The sequence below is a fragment of the Salminus brasiliensis genome, chromosome 9 (genome assembly GCF_030463535.1).
Source record: "Salminus brasiliensis chromosome 9, fSalBra1.hap2, whole genome shotgun sequence".
Taxonomy (NCBI): Eukaryota; Metazoa; Chordata; class Actinopteri; order Characiformes; family Bryconidae; genus Salminus; species Salminus brasiliensis.
In genome coordinates, this window is record NC_132886.1 from 2127405 (window position 1) to 2145189 (window position 17785).

Below are 17785 nucleotides of genomic sequence, written 5' to 3' on the forward strand. Positions count from 1 at the left end.
AGGGCTCGTCACAGTCCAAAACACCGACAGGTACCAATAGAGTATTTTCCCCTATCTAGAAATACCAAACCATGAAGGAAAGCAAACACAGCCAGGGCCCGGCCGATATATCAATGTTCTCCGACGATACTGATGAAATAGGCTTTTTTTGGTTGTTGTTTTTTTTTTTGGTTCTGGCAAAATTACTGCAGATAACTCGGCAATAATTCGACTTTCTCAAACCTTTAACTGGAATAAAGTCAGCAATCACCTACAGCACGCTGAGGCAAGGCTGGCAGGAGATCAAGACCTTCAAAAACCATGTGTCTGTAGCAGCGGTGGGCAATAGGACAGTATTTTACAGTATAAATGATCATTTATTTTTTAAATAAAATATACAAAATAGCTTTCTACCCTGTTTCATTACAGAGAGGGATCAGCCCTGTTTACCTGAACGGAGAACTGCAGATTTGTTTAATGTATTTATTGAATAATTTTATTTGATTAAATATATAAACTGTGTTCACTAATGCTGAGTATTTGAGCAGATTTGTAAAAGGAATCTGCTGCTACTGATGCATTTGATCTATTAATTGTGATAAATATTGTGTAAACTTCTTTAAATGTTACCATATCGCCCAGCCCTAGTTTCATCTACTGGACTTTCAGCTGAATCCTTTAATAAACAGAAAACGGAGTAAATAAGCAGCTCTTATTTTTGCTTAATTACAATCTGTATTAAATTAATTATGAATTTCGGGAACTGTCCCATCTAGGGCTGGACGATACGGTAAAAAAAATATTATAGCACAATATTTACAGACATTTATATAATATAACATTTATATATATATATATATATATAATGTATAATTATAATAATATTATAATATAATATGTATTGTGATATTTTGACATTGCTGCTCTTCGTCCAGTTAAACAGCACGAGTATGTGTTTATAGAGCAGGACTATGCTCTCCGTTAGGGCTGCATAACATTGGGATGTGCAAAAGTAACATCGCATGACGTGCAAAATCATGAAATTTCAATAAATTAAAATGAATTTTGTGCTTTTTAACGACATAATCTGACTCTGTTAGCTACATCTGCTCAATATCACTTATTTACTCCAGTATTTGATACACTGGGTGAATTACTGATACCATAACATGTAGGATCATTGACTTCTGGTGATCTTCCTGGTTAAATTCCTGTATTTTATTTATATATATATAAATTGCAGAACAACAAAATATTGCAATGTCCAATATCACTCCAATATCGTGCAGCCCTACTCTCTATATACTGAAATCTCTATATACTGTTCTTTAAGCACTGACCTCCACAATATGCTCAGAAAAGTGTTTTATGCATCACAATAATAAACCTGATCACAATACTATGAAATATCGTCTTATTGCCCACCCTTACTCACATCCCTGTCATATTTTATTGATGTATCGTGAGTACAGTGATCGCTTTTGGAGTTTTGCCTCAAATTTGTTTTATTGTTTATTAATTTAAGAAATGAAAGTGAAAGTAAACAACTGACTCTCTTATTCAGGGGTGGGCGGTTCTGTCCTGGTGGGCCGGATTCCTGCTCAGTTTGAGCTTTTCCTGCTCAAGCACACCTGCTTGAACTCACCTGCCAGGTGTAGTCGGCCTGCTGGAGCAGGGAAATCAGCAAACTGTGCTGGACTCTGGCCCTCGTTGCCCACCCCTGCTCTTATTTCTGCTGCAGAATATTTCATTAGCAGTTGAATTATGACGATCTTGAGATTTCTACACTCCTCCTGAATCCTGCTTTCTGAACAGAGCCTCTTAGGACCTTCTCAGACCCCCCTGCTTTGTGAATATGTGACTGTGCATCAGAAAAGAAGAAAGGAGGGGAAAAGCCAGTGAAAAGAAGCCATACGCTGGAGGGTCAGGTTATGACAGCAGGGCAGGGAGGTCCCTCTGTCCTCCTCCGTCCTCTACCCAGCTCGTTCGTATTCAGGTGCAGCTCCTTCAGACGGCATCATTTCCATTTAAATAGTGGAAATATTGCTTAGAGATGAGGAGATATTAAGGGGCTCCAAAGTGTATGCAAGGTCAGAAACCACCTACGGCATTTAAAGGCAAAAGCAGGCACGACCAGAAAGCCTCCAGACGAAGGGACAGGGTATCTTCAGGGTCTCCGCAGGCAGGTAAATTAACATGGAGCAGTCACACACAAACAGCACAGACCAACTAACCTATCCCCCTGCCTCAGGAAAAGCAGAGGAACAGCAACTAAGGCAGGACGAAGCTTGGATTGCTTGGGGTTTTTCTTTCTTCTTCTAGCTTTGAAAAAATGATAAGTTAATGCCAAATTAAAAGGAACGCTCCAAGAAATGAAGAACGCTTATCAAACTAGTTTTAGCATCGTCACACACCCTGACAGGACCACCGCGGTCAGCTTATGGTTAGCAGTATTTTTTTTTTTTTGATCAAATAAAACAAATATGAATGCACCAAGAAATCTCCTGCATCTCCTGCACCCTGGTTCTTCTAATCGCTGATCTCTGCTTGTTGGGGAGGACCCGGTGGAAGCGTTCTCCTCCCAAGAAGCAGAACAGCCTCAATGCTGCATATAATAAAGCTAGTCCGACAGGGCAACCATAATAACACTGTGGCGATGCCACCTCAACCCGTAGAAAGCCTCCGCGCCAAGTTCTTTCAGATAGCAAAAATATATAAAGGCGTATTCCTCTGAAACCTGATATGCTCGTCAATGGTAAATGGTTCTCTCTCGGTTCTTAAATTCTCCTATGACCAGAATCCGGATGACGGTAAGATCACCCAAGGTTTTTTAATCCAAGTAACTCAAGTGAGATTCCTTAGAAAACAGTAGAAAAGAAGAGCAAAGAAGTTGTGAGGGCAGCTTAGGCTGCAGTCAGCGTCCCGCAACCTCCAGACGCTCTCCATGAGGACCCACCCAACCAACGTCTGAAGCGTCTGGGAGATGCCTCATGATCAACCAGTAGAAAATAACGAGCAGTTTCCAAGAAGGCCGAGCCTCCAGTCAGCGTTAGGCGGCGTCTCGAGATATCCAGCCACTCTCCGTGAGGAAGTTGAGGATGCGTCTCTTCAGCACTTTGTCCAAGTAGCCCGGCAGGCGACTCTTCGCCGGGACGCCCTGCCTCTTCTGCAGGTGGTCCTTGATGATGATGGTCTTGACGGTCAAGTAGCGCGTGGGACTCAAATTGAGGGAGTTGCAAAGAACCTTCTCGCGATCGGAAAGCAGCTCGAAGCCTGTTAAGTGTTCGATGGCTGCGAATTCGCCGTCCTTCCCCTCCTCTTTGACGGCTCCTCCTCCTCCTCCTCCTACCCCACCGGTCCCCCCGCCAGCAGCACCGGCGCCGCCTCCTCCGATTCCAGAGGAGCCTCCTAAACTTCCACCGCCTCCACTGCCCCTCTTGGAGCTCTTGTTCTCTTTCCGTTTCTCTCGCTTGTGCCTGGCTGCCTCGTACTCGGCCGACTCGTCCAGCCGGGTGATCCCGTTGCGGCGGTACCGCTGCAGCTCTCGCACCTTGGCCCGCAAAACCCGCTCCTTGTGCATGTTGTCGAAAAAGTCCTCGAACTCCCGATGCGCCATGAACTGGCACAGCGGCCGCAGCTTCGTCCGCTGCTCGCGCTCCTCCTTCGTGATCTTGCGCTTGGGCGCCGAGGACGCTGGCGTCGCGGCCGTCGCTACAGAAACCGGGGCTCCCGTCACCGCTTGAGCGTTCGTGGTGCCGCTTCCGCCGGACAGCCCCGTTCCTCCAGTCCCTCCTGTCCCGGCTCCCCCGGTGCCGCCCGGCCTGTCCCGCTCCTTGTCCTTCTTGTCCCGCCCCAGGAACGCAGGAACCAGGTTGTAGTCCCGGGCGATGTTCTTCCGCCGCTGCCGCTCCCGCAGCTTCCGCACGTACATGTCCACGTGGGCGCGCTTCATTTCGATCTCCACGTCCTCATCGTCGTAGTTGACCGACAGCCCGCTGATGAGCTTCTCCGCCTCCTGGTCGTACTCGATCTCGTAGTCGTCCCTCAGAGGCATGTAGCCCAGCTGTTGCTGCTCGGCCACCGAAATGTCCAGCGGGGGTAAAGGGGTGGTCAGGCTGGGGGACAGTGGACCCCCTCCTGGGCAGGTGTGGTCTGTCACACGGTTGGGAATGCTGTCAGGGATGCAGGCCTTGCCCAAGTTGCCGTGGATGTACATGCTGACGTAGTGGTCCATCACTTCCTGAGGGGTGCGAGAGGCTCCGACGTGGGCGGCCATGTCCTCCTACAACAAACACCATACATTTGAAGTCACGTAGCACCACATTACACCCCCTCACAGCTCATTTAAGCATAATTAACCCTTAAACAAAATTATCATGTATTTGTATGAATTAATTTGCCCATAATAAACCTATAGCCTGGAGTTATAATGGTCCACACTGGGACCATTTGGCACAGAAACTACCCATCTATGCCCATCTTTTACCATAATAAACCCAAAATATTAAAGCTATCATGGTATAAAAGTGGAAATTCATCAAAATATTACTTAACGGACTGAAAGGAACACTTGTATACACTCATTTCCAGTCCCCCAGCAACACACCAACACCATTCACTGCTTATTTAAGCACAATAAACCCCAAAACTAAGTTCTAATGTGTTTTATTAAATTTATCCCACCAGGTTCAAACAGAATCTTATTCCCAGTTTAGCAGATTCTGCTCATCTGATCATAATAAACCCAAACCTGAGCTATAATGGTTCACACTGGGACCATTAAGCACATAATTCCTCACCTTAACTAATAAGTTAATTTTAATATTGTGGTTTTAGTTTATTATGTTTTGCACAGAACTGATTTAATGACACCAGTTCACATCAACCGGTGTTCAGATTTAAAGTGGGTCTGTTCCACTCTGGGACAACTTATCACTAAAGTACCAATCTATAGGTGACCAATTGCCCTTATTAGACCTATAATAAAAGTATAAATGCATCCAAATGTCTAAATGGAAGTAGTTTTTAATAACTTCTAGGGTTTACTGCCCCCCAGTCCAGTCTGAATCTTATACACAGTGTGTATTATAAATGGTATAAATGGCTACTCAGCTACCAATGCCTATTTTAACCATAATAAACCTATACTATTCATTATCAATCATTATTATTATTATTATTATTATTATTATTATTATTATTATAATGGACTTAAAACAAAAATGCATCCAAATATCTGAATGGAACTAGTATTTATATCCACTTCTGTTGAAATTTCAAACCAATCAGCACCACACATGGATCAATAACAGATATTTTAACCACAACAAATCATTAAAACTTTCTAAAAAGTTCTAATGTGTTTTATTAAATTTATCCCACCAGGTTCAAACAGAATCTTATTCCCTGTTTAGCAGATTCTGCTCATCTGAACGTAATAAACCCAAAACCTGAGCTATAATGGGTCACACTTTACCCTTAATAAAACTATAATATTAATATTAACATTATTAAATTTTCCACTTCTGTTACCATGTCAAATCAATCAGCAACACACATTAATTAATAACATTAATAACAGCTCTTCTAACCATAATAAATAATTAAAACTACATTATAAAGTGATTTAACTGAGTTTAAGCCCAGTTCAGCTCCCAGACCCACAGTCTGGAGTTATAATGGTCCACACTGGGACCATTTGGCACAGAGACGACCCATCTATGCCCATCTTTTACCATAATAAACCACAATATTAAAGCTATCATGGTATAAAAGTGAAAATTCATCAAAATATTACTTAACGGACTGAAAGGAACACTTGTATACACTCATTTCCAGTCCCATGATAAACCCACAGTCTGGAGTTAGGATGGGTCACACTGGGACCATTCGGCACATAATTCCTCACAATCAACACTTAATAAAACCCTTAATAAAGCTATAATATTAATATTAACATTATTCACTTCTGTTTACACTTCTGTTTCAAATCAATCAGCACTACATATTAATTAATAACATTAATAACAGCTCTTTTAACCATAATAAATCCTAAAAACTACATTATAAAGTGATTTAACTGAGTTTAAGCCCAGTTCAGCTTCTCTCTGCTCATAATAAACCCCCAGTCTGGAGTTAGGATGGGTCACACTGGGACCATCCAGCACATAATTCCTCACCATCAACACTTTTCCCCTTATTAACATTAATATTATTACATTAATAACAGCCCTTTTAACCATAATAAATCCTAAAAACTACATAATAAAGGGATTTAATTCAGATCATCTGATCATAATAAACCCCCAGTCTGGAGCTATAGTGGGTCACATCGGGACCATTCAGCACATAATTCCTCACCATCAACACTTTTCTCCTTAATAAAGCTATAATATTAATATTAACATTAATATTATTACATTACACACTTCTGTTTCACATCAATTAGCACCACATATTAATTAATAACATTAATAACAGCTCTTTTAACTATAATAAAGTGATTTAATTGAGTTTAAGCCCAGTTCAGCTCCCAGACCCCCAGTCTGGAGTTAGGATGGGTCACACTGGGACCATTTGGCACATAATTCCTCACCATCAACACCTAATAAAACCCTTAATAAAAGTATAATATTAATATTAACATTAATATTATTACATTACACACTTCTGTTTCACATCAATCAGCACCACATATTAATTAATAACATTAATAACAGCTCTTTTAACTATAATAAATCCTAAAAACTACATAATAAAGTGATTTAATTGAGTTTAAGCTCAGTTCAGCTCCCAGACCCCCAGTCTGGAGTTAGGATGGGTCACACTGGGACCCTCCAGCACATAATTCCTCACCATCAACACCTAATAAAACCCTTAATAAAGCTATAATATTAATATTAACATTATTCACTTCTGTTTACACTTCTGTTTCACATCAATCAGCACTACATATTAATTAATAACATTAATAACAGCTCTTTTAACCATAATAAAGTGATTTAATTGAGTTTAAGCTCAGTTCAGCTCCCAGACCCCCAGTCTGGAGTTAGGATGGGTCACACTGGGACCCTCCAGCACAGATCTGTGCATATTTACCATAATAAACCTGTAATATTAATGATATTCTGGGTTTTTACTGGGAGAGGTGCATCACATCAGGACTTCAGTGAACGGGATCAGCCTCTGTTTACATCTCAGGACCCCCAGCCCCGCATTAGGACCCCCAGCCCACTGAAGCCCACTGAAGCCCACTCCACTCCACTAAGTTCTAATGGGCGCTAACTGAGCTCATCCCGCCCGGTTCAGCCTGAGTTCAGAACCGCAGCCCTCCAGCCCCGCTGTACACCCCTAACAGAGCCCCTGGAGCGGGTCGGAGCCCGGGCAGGACGGGGTGAGGCGTGTACCCAGTTGCCGAAGCCGTACTGCTCGATGGCGTCCAGCAGGCTCTGCTCCTCTCTGCCCGTCCAGCCTCCCTCCGCCTCGGCTCCCCACAGGGCGAACCGGCCTCCATCCACCTGCTGGTATCCGTGCCATCTGCGGTGGTTGCCGATCTCCGCGCCGGCCGAGAAGCACTCGGGGCACAGCTCGATGTCCGGGCAGTCCGTGCAGCGGATCCGCAGGTTGCTCACGTCCGACAGGCAGTTCACACAGTACTTCTTCCCCAGGTCCGCCATTTCTGCTCCTGCTGCTGCTGGAGCCGCGCAGAGCTGCACTGCGCATGCGCGCCGCTCCGCCCCCCTGCCTCATTAATATTAACAAAGCGCCGCCGAGCTGAGGGAGCTGTTGAATATTCATGAGGAGGAACACTGAGGCGCCGCTGATTGGCTCAGCGAAAAGCCGTATCCGGGACAACCAGCGTGAAAACACCGGAGAGGGAGAGCTGAGAAGGTGAGGATCCCCGGCTTTAATAAGCTGATATTTTATTATATTCATATTATTGAGTGATCAGTGATGGTACACACACACACACACACACACACACACACTAGATATATATAACTAGCTGTATAGCTCTCTATCCATTTAAGTTAGCTATATATGCTTCTGGGTAACCCTCTACACTCCTGTTTCTTTATTTATTTACTGTCTTGTGCAAAAGTTTGGGTACCATTGATCACCCTTTATTATTTTATTTATTACTGCACTGCCTTTTATCTCATAGGTTCAAAAGAATATATTTGTTTTTTACATTTTTCTATTTATTGTTTCTGTTGTATTGTATTATATTACTGGGCTGTATTGTATAACTGCTACTGGCTGCTAAATTTCCTTCAGGATCAATAAATCCCTATCTATCTATCTGTCTGTCTCTCTGTCTGTATGTCTATCTATCTATCTGTCTGTCTGTATGTCTGTCTGTCTGTATGTCTATCTATCTATCTGTCTGTCTATCTGTCTGTCTGTCTGTATGTCTATCTATCTGTCTATCTATCTATCTATCTGTCTGTCTGTATGTCTATCTATCTATCTGTCTGTCTGTATGTCTGTCTGTCTGTCTGTCTGTCTATCTATCTATCTATCTATCTGTCTGTCTATCTATCTATCTATCTATCTATCTATCTATCTGTCTATCTATCTGTCTGTCTATCTGTCTGTCTGTCTGTATGTCTATCTATCTGTCTATCTATCTATCTATCTGTCTGTCTGTATGTCTATCTATCTATCTGTCTGTCTATCTGTCTGTCTGTCTGTATGTCTATCTATCTGTCTATCTATCTGTCTGTATGTCTATCTATCTGTCTATCTATCTATCTATCTGTCTGTCTGTATGTCTATCTATCTATCTATCTGTCTGTCTGTATGTCTGTCTGTCTGTCTGTCTATCTATCTATCTATCTGTCTGTCTGTCTATCTATCTATCTATCTATCTATCTATCTATCTGTCTGTCTGTCTGTCTGTCTATCTGTGTCTATCTATCTATCTGTCTGTCTGTCTGTCTGTCTGTCTGTCTATCTATCTATCTATCTATCTATCTATCTATCTATCTATCTGTCTGTCTGTCTGTCTGTCTCTCTGTCTCTCTGTCTCTCTGTGTCTATCTCTAATGTACAGTCTTTCATAACATAAAAAATAAAATATAATCCAACACAAATCATCAGTGTAGCCAGAGCAGAGGTCAGTGTTCCTGGGTCAGGATTTAGTAACAGGAAACTCTCTTTAGCAGAAATACAGATTTCTTTGCTGTAGGCCTCTGATTCTGAGATGCTCTTGGGCCGTTTCGCTGTCATACAGCTTGTTTAATCCATACATTTTCTCTGATATATGATGTCTTAGGTTATTTCATCTTTCTTATTTGTCTCTGTCTTTTATGAATCACTATTCATAAAGTTGTAAAAAGCTCTACAAATAAATCTGACTTGACTTGACTTAATGTTCTGGTGTATTTTGGATTATGTTGGAAAGGCCATTTCTGCCTTTTAACAGAGAGTTTGACGTTTGCATTGAAGATTTGTTGGTATTTTATGGAATCCATTGTTCCTTCCACCCAACACTGCCGGGGCCACTGACTGCAACACACCCCATGCTTTACAGTTGGCAAGGTGTTCATTGCATGAAATGCAGTTCCTTAATTTCTCCAAAGAGACCATCCGGTTGTTGCCAAAAAATTCTATTGACTGGATCAGTCTACAGCACTTGTTTCTAAAGCTCGTCTGGCTCAAACATGGGTTTTATGAAGAGGCCATATGTAAGGTTTGCTTCTTATGTCTGTGCCTGAATAATGTGATTGTCCAAGCAATGCTGCACAGTGGAACAGTGCACCGCACTTTGACTTAGCAGAACCTTCATGCAGGTTGTTGGCAGTCATATGGGAGGGTGGGGGGGTCGGATTTGCCTTTCTTACCGACATATGTTTAGTTCTCTTCTAGAGCTTCTTGACCTTCCTGCTCTGGAGAAGCAAGTGTCCACAAACTTTTGTCCATGTAGTGTATTAATAACCATGTTTTTTTACAGTGTTGTGTATATTTCACAGTATGAGAGGCCATTTATGCAGATTTTCTGAATATCACAAGAATAATGAATTCTATATCTGTATCAGCAAAACAACAATAATGATCATATTAATTCATTACTTCTCTGAACGTCAGGATATGGAAGAGGAGGTGAGTCCATCTGCAGATGCCACATTAGTGGACAGCACTGAGGAGTGTCAAGAAGTGGTCAGGACAGAGGTAGCAGACCCTGAGGAACCGAGGAACCCACAGGATGCTGAGGAACTGGTCATAACTGAAGCTGAAATCTCCACCAGCCTCGAGGGAGAGGAGCAGGGACAGTCTGCAGCAGGAGAATGTTTGGATGTGGACGGTCAGGAGAAGGCTGAAGCACAGCCCACTGGAGAAGAGTCTGAGGAGGTTGCCCACTTATCAGACCGAACAGCTGGAAGGGAGCTGCCCACCAGCGAGGCTTCTGAAGAGGACAAGGCTCCCGATGTGGACTGTCTCTCCAGGGAAGGCAGCGTGAAAGCTGAGAATGAGGAGAAAGAGGGTGAAGAGTCTGTGGTGTTGGTTCCAGGTATCCCAGAGCTGGAGAACCAGGGCCTGGAGGATATAGGTCCTTCAGAACAGGCAGAGATAACAGAGAACCAGAACCTTCAGATCAGCTATGAAGAACAGCTGAAGCTTCTGCAGGAGCTGCAGGAAGAGAGGGACAAGCTCACGCACAAGAACTCCCAGCTGCAGGTCAGACTGGACCACACTCTGTTTTATTTATCTACTGAATGACTGAATGTTACCTATTGATGACCCGCGACCCTCCAAATGAGAATTCTTGCTCTGGTCGGCGTGGTGACATCTGAAGCAGAAAATACACTGATTGGCTGCTCTCTACCCTGACACCTCTCATTAAGCTCCGCCTACGTATGTTTGTTTTGACCACCTAAGGTGCATTTTTCAAAATTACTAAGAGGGCGGAGACTTGCTGATAATGATATGGAGGGTGGATCTACATCAATAGTTATATATATAAATAAGCTATATAATATATATATATATATATATATATATATATATATATATATATATATATATAATGGGACAAAAATGAAAAAAAAAAAAAAAAAAAAAATATATATATATATATATATATATATATATATATATATATATATATATATATGCCCAAAATATCTATACACACTATTATATTATTAATTGCTAATAAAATTAATTTAATTAGAGCTGAAAGTTGCCAAAACCTCTTAACGTCCTGTTAGTGATCATAATGGACTACAGCTGGTAGCTTCTATGTATCCACTTAAAAAGGGTTTGATTGACAGCTGTCATTGTATTGACTGTACAGGAAAATATGTGTGGACAAATACTTTTGTCCATATAGTGCAGGGCTGAGAAACTCAGGTCCTGGAGGGCCGGATTCCTGAATCCCCTTGTGCTTCCCCTGCCCCATAATGTCTTTAAATCAACACATGGTCATTATAAACCTCTACACGTATGACTGAAAATATCTGTACACCCACTTAGATGATTAATTCAGTGCTGCTGAAAGTTCTTAAATGTCTTTTAACTTACCTAGACCAAGAACTCTTAACTTTTTGCTAGTGATCATGATGGACTACAGCTGGTAGCTTCTCTGTGACAGGCTTTGATTGACAGCACTTCAACTTCTGTTAATTGCCAGGTTTAGTAGGTCAGTTAGGGCCAGGACATTAGCAAACTGTACTGGACCATCAGGCTCGGGCCACATCGGGCCACATTGGGCCACATCGGGCCACCGTTTCCCACCCCAATATAGTGTAACTACAAAAAATAGACCACACCCACTTTTAAAATCACACTTTTATATTTCAGAAACCAATGAAGGTACAGTCATAACTATTTGGACACTATGTTTTGGGTACAGTACCATAATTGTCCTAAATCTGCCTGTCTGTCTGTCTATCAGTGCAAACTAGCTGACTACTTCCGCCGAAAGATGGGTGAAGAGCCTCGGCCAGAGCTGGAGACGGCCCTGTCTGATCATCAGCAGCGCTACCAGAAGAATCTGGACATCATAGAGGATCTGAAGCAGCAGAGGCTTCACGATTCAGAGCTCCACCAGCAGCAGGAAGACGAGCTGAGGAGGCAGAGCCAGGAGAAGCTGGAGCAGGTGGAGAGGGAGTGGACAGCTCTGATGGAGATGAACTATGAGCTAGCTACAACAGCTCTCACGCAGAAGCTGAGCAAACAGGCCGCTCAGGACCAGGTGGAGCAGCTCCGACAGGCCGAGCAGAAGTGTGAGGAAAAGCTCATGGCCGTCAGCCTGGAAAAAATCAAGCTGAAGATGAAGACGAGGAAGCTGGAGGCTGAGCAGAAGGGCAAGGAGGAGCTGGCTGAAGGTCTGCACGTGGTGGACTTCGAGCAGCTCAAGATTGAGAACCAAACATACAACGAGAAGATTGAGGAACGCAATGAAGAGCTGCTTAAACTGAGGAAGAAGATCACCAACACTGTGCAGGTGAAGCTTTAACATGCATCATATGGACAAAAGTATTGGGACACCTGCTTGTTTAGTGTTACTTCTGAAATCAAGGCCATTAAAAAGAGCTGATCCTGCTTTTATTGGAAGAAGGCTTTCTACTAGATTTTTGAGAAGCAGTGCTGTGAGGATTTGATTGCATTCAGAGACAAGAGCAATAGTGAGGTCAGAATGTTGGATAATCATCCCCACCTCATTCCATCCAGAAGAACTGGATAGAGCACCACCATCATCATTCCAGAGAACACAGTTCCTCCACTGCTCCACAGCTCCTCAATGCTGGGGGGCTTTATACCCCTCTAGCCCACGCCTGGCATTATTAGGCAGCATGGTGCCAATAGGGTCATGACGTTGATCTGCTCCAGAGAGTCCTATTCTATTGGCTATAGTGCTTCTCTACAGGGACTAGACAAGCTGTGTGTGTGCATTTGCACATCTGTGTCAGCAATGGGTGCAGCTTAAAGTAGCTGAATGTATTCATTAGAAGGGGTGTCCACAAACATTTGGACAAATTGGATAAATACAGTTTTTTTGTACTTTGACCCACATACTCTGTCTCCTCCACTCAGGTTCTGACCCATGTGAAGGAGAAGCTCCAGTTCGTTCAGGTGGAGAACCAGACGAAGCAGGCTCAGCTTGGTGAGGTGGACGTCGCAGTGGCCCGGAAGCGGGAGCTTCTGACCCATATGAAACAGGCCCGGGACGACCTGCGGGCGGATAACCTGCGCCTGTTTCAGTGCTGTGGGCTGCTGGGGAACACCACGCTGCTGAAGGACTTTGAGGAGAAGGTGGACGTGTGTGAGGTTCTGGAGAAGAGACTGGAGACGCTGGATAGACAGCATGCTGAATTCACCCTGAAAAGTGCTGGAGTGAAGAACAAGCTGGAGCAGAGCCGGCCAATGGATGACTGACTCACACACACACATATATATTTATTTCCCTGGACAAAACAATAGAGGTAGAGAGGTAGTAAGTTCGGGCTCCTGCAGATGGCGCTGCACAAGGATGCTTGGGCCATGAATACCTGCGGGTTGTGTGAGGGGATCCACAGAAGAGGTGGTACAGAGCTCACTTCTGCCCAAGAATGACAAGAGTGGTGATACTGTTCTCAAAGCCTGAGTCCTGTCACACACCCCACAGGTATTTATAGCCTTATTATTCTGGTGCAGCGCCATCTGCAGGAGCCTGATGTCACGACCACCTTAAACATGCAGGGGGCTAATTTGGACCATTTTTCAGTTTTTAAATGAACTTTAAAACGGCAGTTCTTTATAATATTTCAGAATTATATGATACATGAATCAATAGAAATGCTCTGAATAAACTATTTTTACACACTTTAAAGTTTTCAAATAAAACTTTTCCTGTAAAGTGACCTCAGATTTTTACATTCATAGCATTTACCTGATGCTCTTATCCAGAGCAACTTACAAGGTTACTCGTATTACAGAGGCGGGCCTATTGCTGTATCGGAAATCGAACCCCAGTCTCCTCCATGGCGTGATATTTCACTGGCAGATGTTATCAGTTGCGCCACCAACCACCATATTTATTGCATATTTGAGCTTATGCAAAAGTTTGGGTACTGCACACCTCTTTCACCTTTATCACGTTATAGACTAAATCCTTAGACTTTATTCTGCAATATAGTTACATTTACATCACAAATTCCACACAAAGCAGGTTTCTACAATATCATATGTACACAAGTGTGCACACCCTCTGATATTTCACCTAAAAGTGAGCTGAGGTGCTTTTTGTTTCCACTGATCCTGCTTGAGATGTTTCTACAACTTAAATTCCACCTGTGGTAAATTCCATTGATTGGGCATGACTGGGGATGGCCAGCACCTGCCTATTTAAGGTCCCACAGTTGACAGTGCAGGTCAGAGCAAGCTCCAAGCCTTCAGCTCAAAGGAATTATGTGCAAACCTCCCAGAATCCTCCCAGAGCCGGCCAAACTGAGCAACCGGGGAAGACAGGCCTGGGGGTTGAGGGTCACTTTGAGCTCCATCATATCATATCCGTACCCCTATGGCAGCACATCCAGGCAGCACTCCGTAAATCATGCTATCGAGTACAAACTCCCGAGCATGGGAGGACGCTGTACGGTCAATTTGCAAATCGGACAGCAGTGTTGTGCATAATGCATTCTGGGAAATTTGGCTGTGCCAAGTCCACACAAGTCATGCTTTATGGTAGAGTGGCCAGACGGAAGCCACTCCATGATAAAAGGCACATGATAATGATAATAATCAGCCTGATTAAAGGACTCTCAAACCGTGAGGAACAGGTCCTCTGGAGAGCGTCATCACCGTTCACGCAAAACCACTCATCTCCATTTCTGCTTACTTTTATATTCTACATCATTTGATCATCATTTCATAATTAGTGATCTAACAGAAATGATACAAGATTACTTTAAAAAAACACTGACAGACTTCAAACGTTTTTCTTTCACTGGCGTTTCCATGGTAACCCCATAATCGTTAGTGTAATGGTAACTGAGAGCTGAGATTTGTTATAGGGACAGGGGCAGTGGGGGCTCAGCGGTTAGAGCTCCGGGCTGTTGATTGCAGGGTTTTGGGTTCGATACCCAGACTCGGCAAGCTGCCCCTGTTGGGCCCTTGAGCAAGACCCTTCACTCTCTATACACTAATGGTGAATCTGGTTGTCTTGTCTATGAAACTGTAAAAATGAATAAAAAATGAATCTGAACTGCTGAGTTTCAGAAATTGTTTTAATACCAGACGAGAGGAAACGTCTCCTTAATGCAGGTGATTTAATCACTCAGCTGGATTCAGTTTAATTCTCCACAAGTCGCTGAGTAATGTCGTCCCTGACTCGCTGCACCCAGCTCTGGTTGGGGTCCACACACACACTTTGTCCCCTCCGGGTGGTCAAACTGCAGTGGAGAAAAGAGCGTTAAAGGTGAAGAGATTTACTACAGAAACTATTGACAGATAATTAAACCTGACAGATACACACACTGTAAACACACTAACACACACACAACTACAGTTATATACAAACCACCTGCAGCAATTAATAAACCAGTTAATTAATGTTATTGATCACATTATAAATTAGTAAATCAGCTGTAAAATTCATGGTCAAATTCTCTGATAACAAAAAATATTTTTTACTTATTTTATTAGTATTTATTGAAGTATTTATTACATTTAAATGTAAATATTAATTTTATTCTATTTCTAGAGGAGAACACACTAAATTCCTCACCGACAGAGATGAGGGTGAGGGCCGTATCGCCCAGAGCTTTATTACATCATTCTCTATATTACGGCTCAGTGATGTTGAATTAGTCATTAAGATGCTAACAGAATTAGCTAGAACAATAACCACGATGTTCCTTAACACAGACATCACTAACAGCTTAATATCTCCCTATATAAATATTTTTATTTATAAAAACACACCAGTACTAATTTATAACACATCCAGCTCCAGCTCAGAGTCATAACTGTGTATCCTACTGCAGAACTGTGTGGTTCAACACACAGAACCATGCTTATCAATATGACCATAATGGAGTTCTCTCTGTCATCAGGAGACTATGATTCCACATCCCTCCAATAAGGAGCAGGAGACGATGTGTGAGCAGCTGTGTGAGACCTATCAGATGGGAGCTGACACCGACTGAAATCAGAGGAACTCTTAGAAGATCAGAAGTTTAGCTTTTCTGACTGTAATTAGATTTCCAATCAAAGCGGTCTGATCTTCAGATCTGGCTCTTTGTGATGATGTGAAGTGTAAAGGTGAAGTGAAGTGTAGTGAGTTTAGAGAGGTCAGTAAACACTGTAAGAGTAAACCCAGCAGCAGATTAAAGTTATTATATTTCATATTTCTGACCCACTGGAATATTCATAAAGAACAGGGGTGGAGACTCACATCACTCCAGGCTTTGAGCAGTCAGATCTCGTTTCTTCATATTTCTCAATGAGTTTTACAGGAATTCTCCTTGGATATAAACTGAAACAGCATTGATCTGGTCCATACGCATAAGCATTTGTATTTTCATCTGTGTGAACATGATAATAATAATAATAATAATAATAATAATAATAATAAAATGAAATAGATGATGAAGAAGAAAAAAATAAAAATGAAGAACCATTCTTAGATCACCTAACTGCTGTAGTAATAATAATAATAATAATAATAATATACAATGCAGTATCAGTAATCTGAGAGTAATTATGTAATTAGAGTGTAATTCAAAAATAATGAACCAGAGGATGAACTTACTCTGTCCCTCCACACAGGACTGAAGGTAGAGGATGACTAGCAGAGCCAGGAGGAGAGAACCACACCAGCCTCTCATGACTGTGTCTTCAGCTGCAGGAGATGATGAAGACGATGAAGATGGTGATGAAATGAGGTGAATCTTCTGGTCTTCTTCATCAGAGGATCAGAGGAGAAGATGCTGTACTGGTTTAATCAGCTCTCCACCAACAGTACCTCACGCTAATTAACAACTGATAGACATCAATCATCTAGTAATAATCATTAATATAGTAATAACAGCTGATAACAGCTAATAACAGTAATAATCATCAATATAGTAATAACAGCTGATAACAGCTAATAACAGTAATAATCATCAATATAGTAATAACAGCTGATAACAGCTAATAACAGTAATAATCATTAATATAGTAATAACAGCTGATAACAGCTAATAACAGTAATAATCATTAATATAGTAATAACAGCTGATAACAGCTAATAACAGTAATAATCATTAATATAGTAATAACAGCTGATAACAGCTAATAACAGTAATAATCATCAATATAGTAATAACAGCTGATAACAGCTAATAACAGTAATAATCATCAATATAGTAATAACAGCTGATAACAGCTAATAACAGTAATAATCATTAATATAGTAATAACAGCTGATAACAGCTAATAACAGTAATAATCATTAATATAGTAATAACAGCTGATAACAGCTAATAACAGTAATAATCATCAATATAGTAATAACAGCTGATAACAGCTAATAACAGTAATAATCATTAATATAGTAATAACAGCTGATAACAGCTAATAACAGTAATAATCATCAATATAGTAATAACAGCTGATAACAGCTAATAACAGTAATAATCATTAATATAGTAATAACAGCTAAGAACAATAGATACAGTCATAATCATTAATATAGTAATAACAGCTAATAACAGTAAATACAGTCATAATCAATGCATCAAAGTTATAACAGTAACAGTAATAACAGTACATCTGTTTTCCAGTAAATCCTGATCTTAATTCTAAGGAATAAACTGTGTACAGTACCTTCTTGCTC

At 41.7% G+C, this 17785-nt stretch overlaps 3 protein-coding genes across 3 annotated transcripts; 1 reads left to right on the plus strand and 2 right to left on the minus strand.

Annotated features, from left to right (window-relative positions):
• Positions 1-887: 887 nt before the first annotated feature.
• On the minus strand, positions 888-7682 carry tada2b (transcriptional adaptor 2B). The gene is made up of 2 exons (XM_072687124.1): positions 7386-7682; positions 888-4261 (listed from the first exon to the last, which is right to left on the minus strand). The coding sequence occupies exons 1-2, from the start codon at positions 7653-7655 to the stop codon at positions 3029-3031; spliced, it is 1503 nt and encodes a 500-aa protein (XP_072543225.1). The 5' UTR covers positions 7656-7682; the 3' UTR covers positions 888-3028.
• Positions 7683-7854: 172 nt separating this feature from the next.
• On the plus strand, positions 7855-13773 carry cfap184 (cilia and flagella associated protein 184). The gene is made up of 4 exons (XM_072687126.1): positions 7855-7869; positions 10069-10659; positions 11879-12430; positions 13021-13773. Exons 2-4 carry the CDS (start codon positions 10072-10074, stop codon positions 13360-13362), a joined length of 1482 nt encoding a protein of 493 aa, XP_072543227.1. The 5' UTR covers positions 7855-7869; positions 10069-10071; the 3' UTR covers positions 13363-13773.
• Positions 13774-15177: 1404 nt separating this feature from the next.
• Positions 15178-16947, minus strand: LOC140561878 (C-C motif chemokine 3-like). Its single transcript, XM_072687128.1, has 3 exons — positions 16718-16947; positions 16361-16490; positions 15178-15356 (listed from the first exon to the last, which is right to left on the minus strand). The coding sequence occupies exons 1-3, from the start codon at positions 16791-16793 to the stop codon at positions 15257-15259; spliced, it is 306 nt and encodes a 101-aa protein (XP_072543229.1). The 5' UTR covers positions 16794-16947; the 3' UTR covers positions 15178-15256.
• Between the last annotated feature and the right edge of the window lie 838 nt (positions 16948-17785).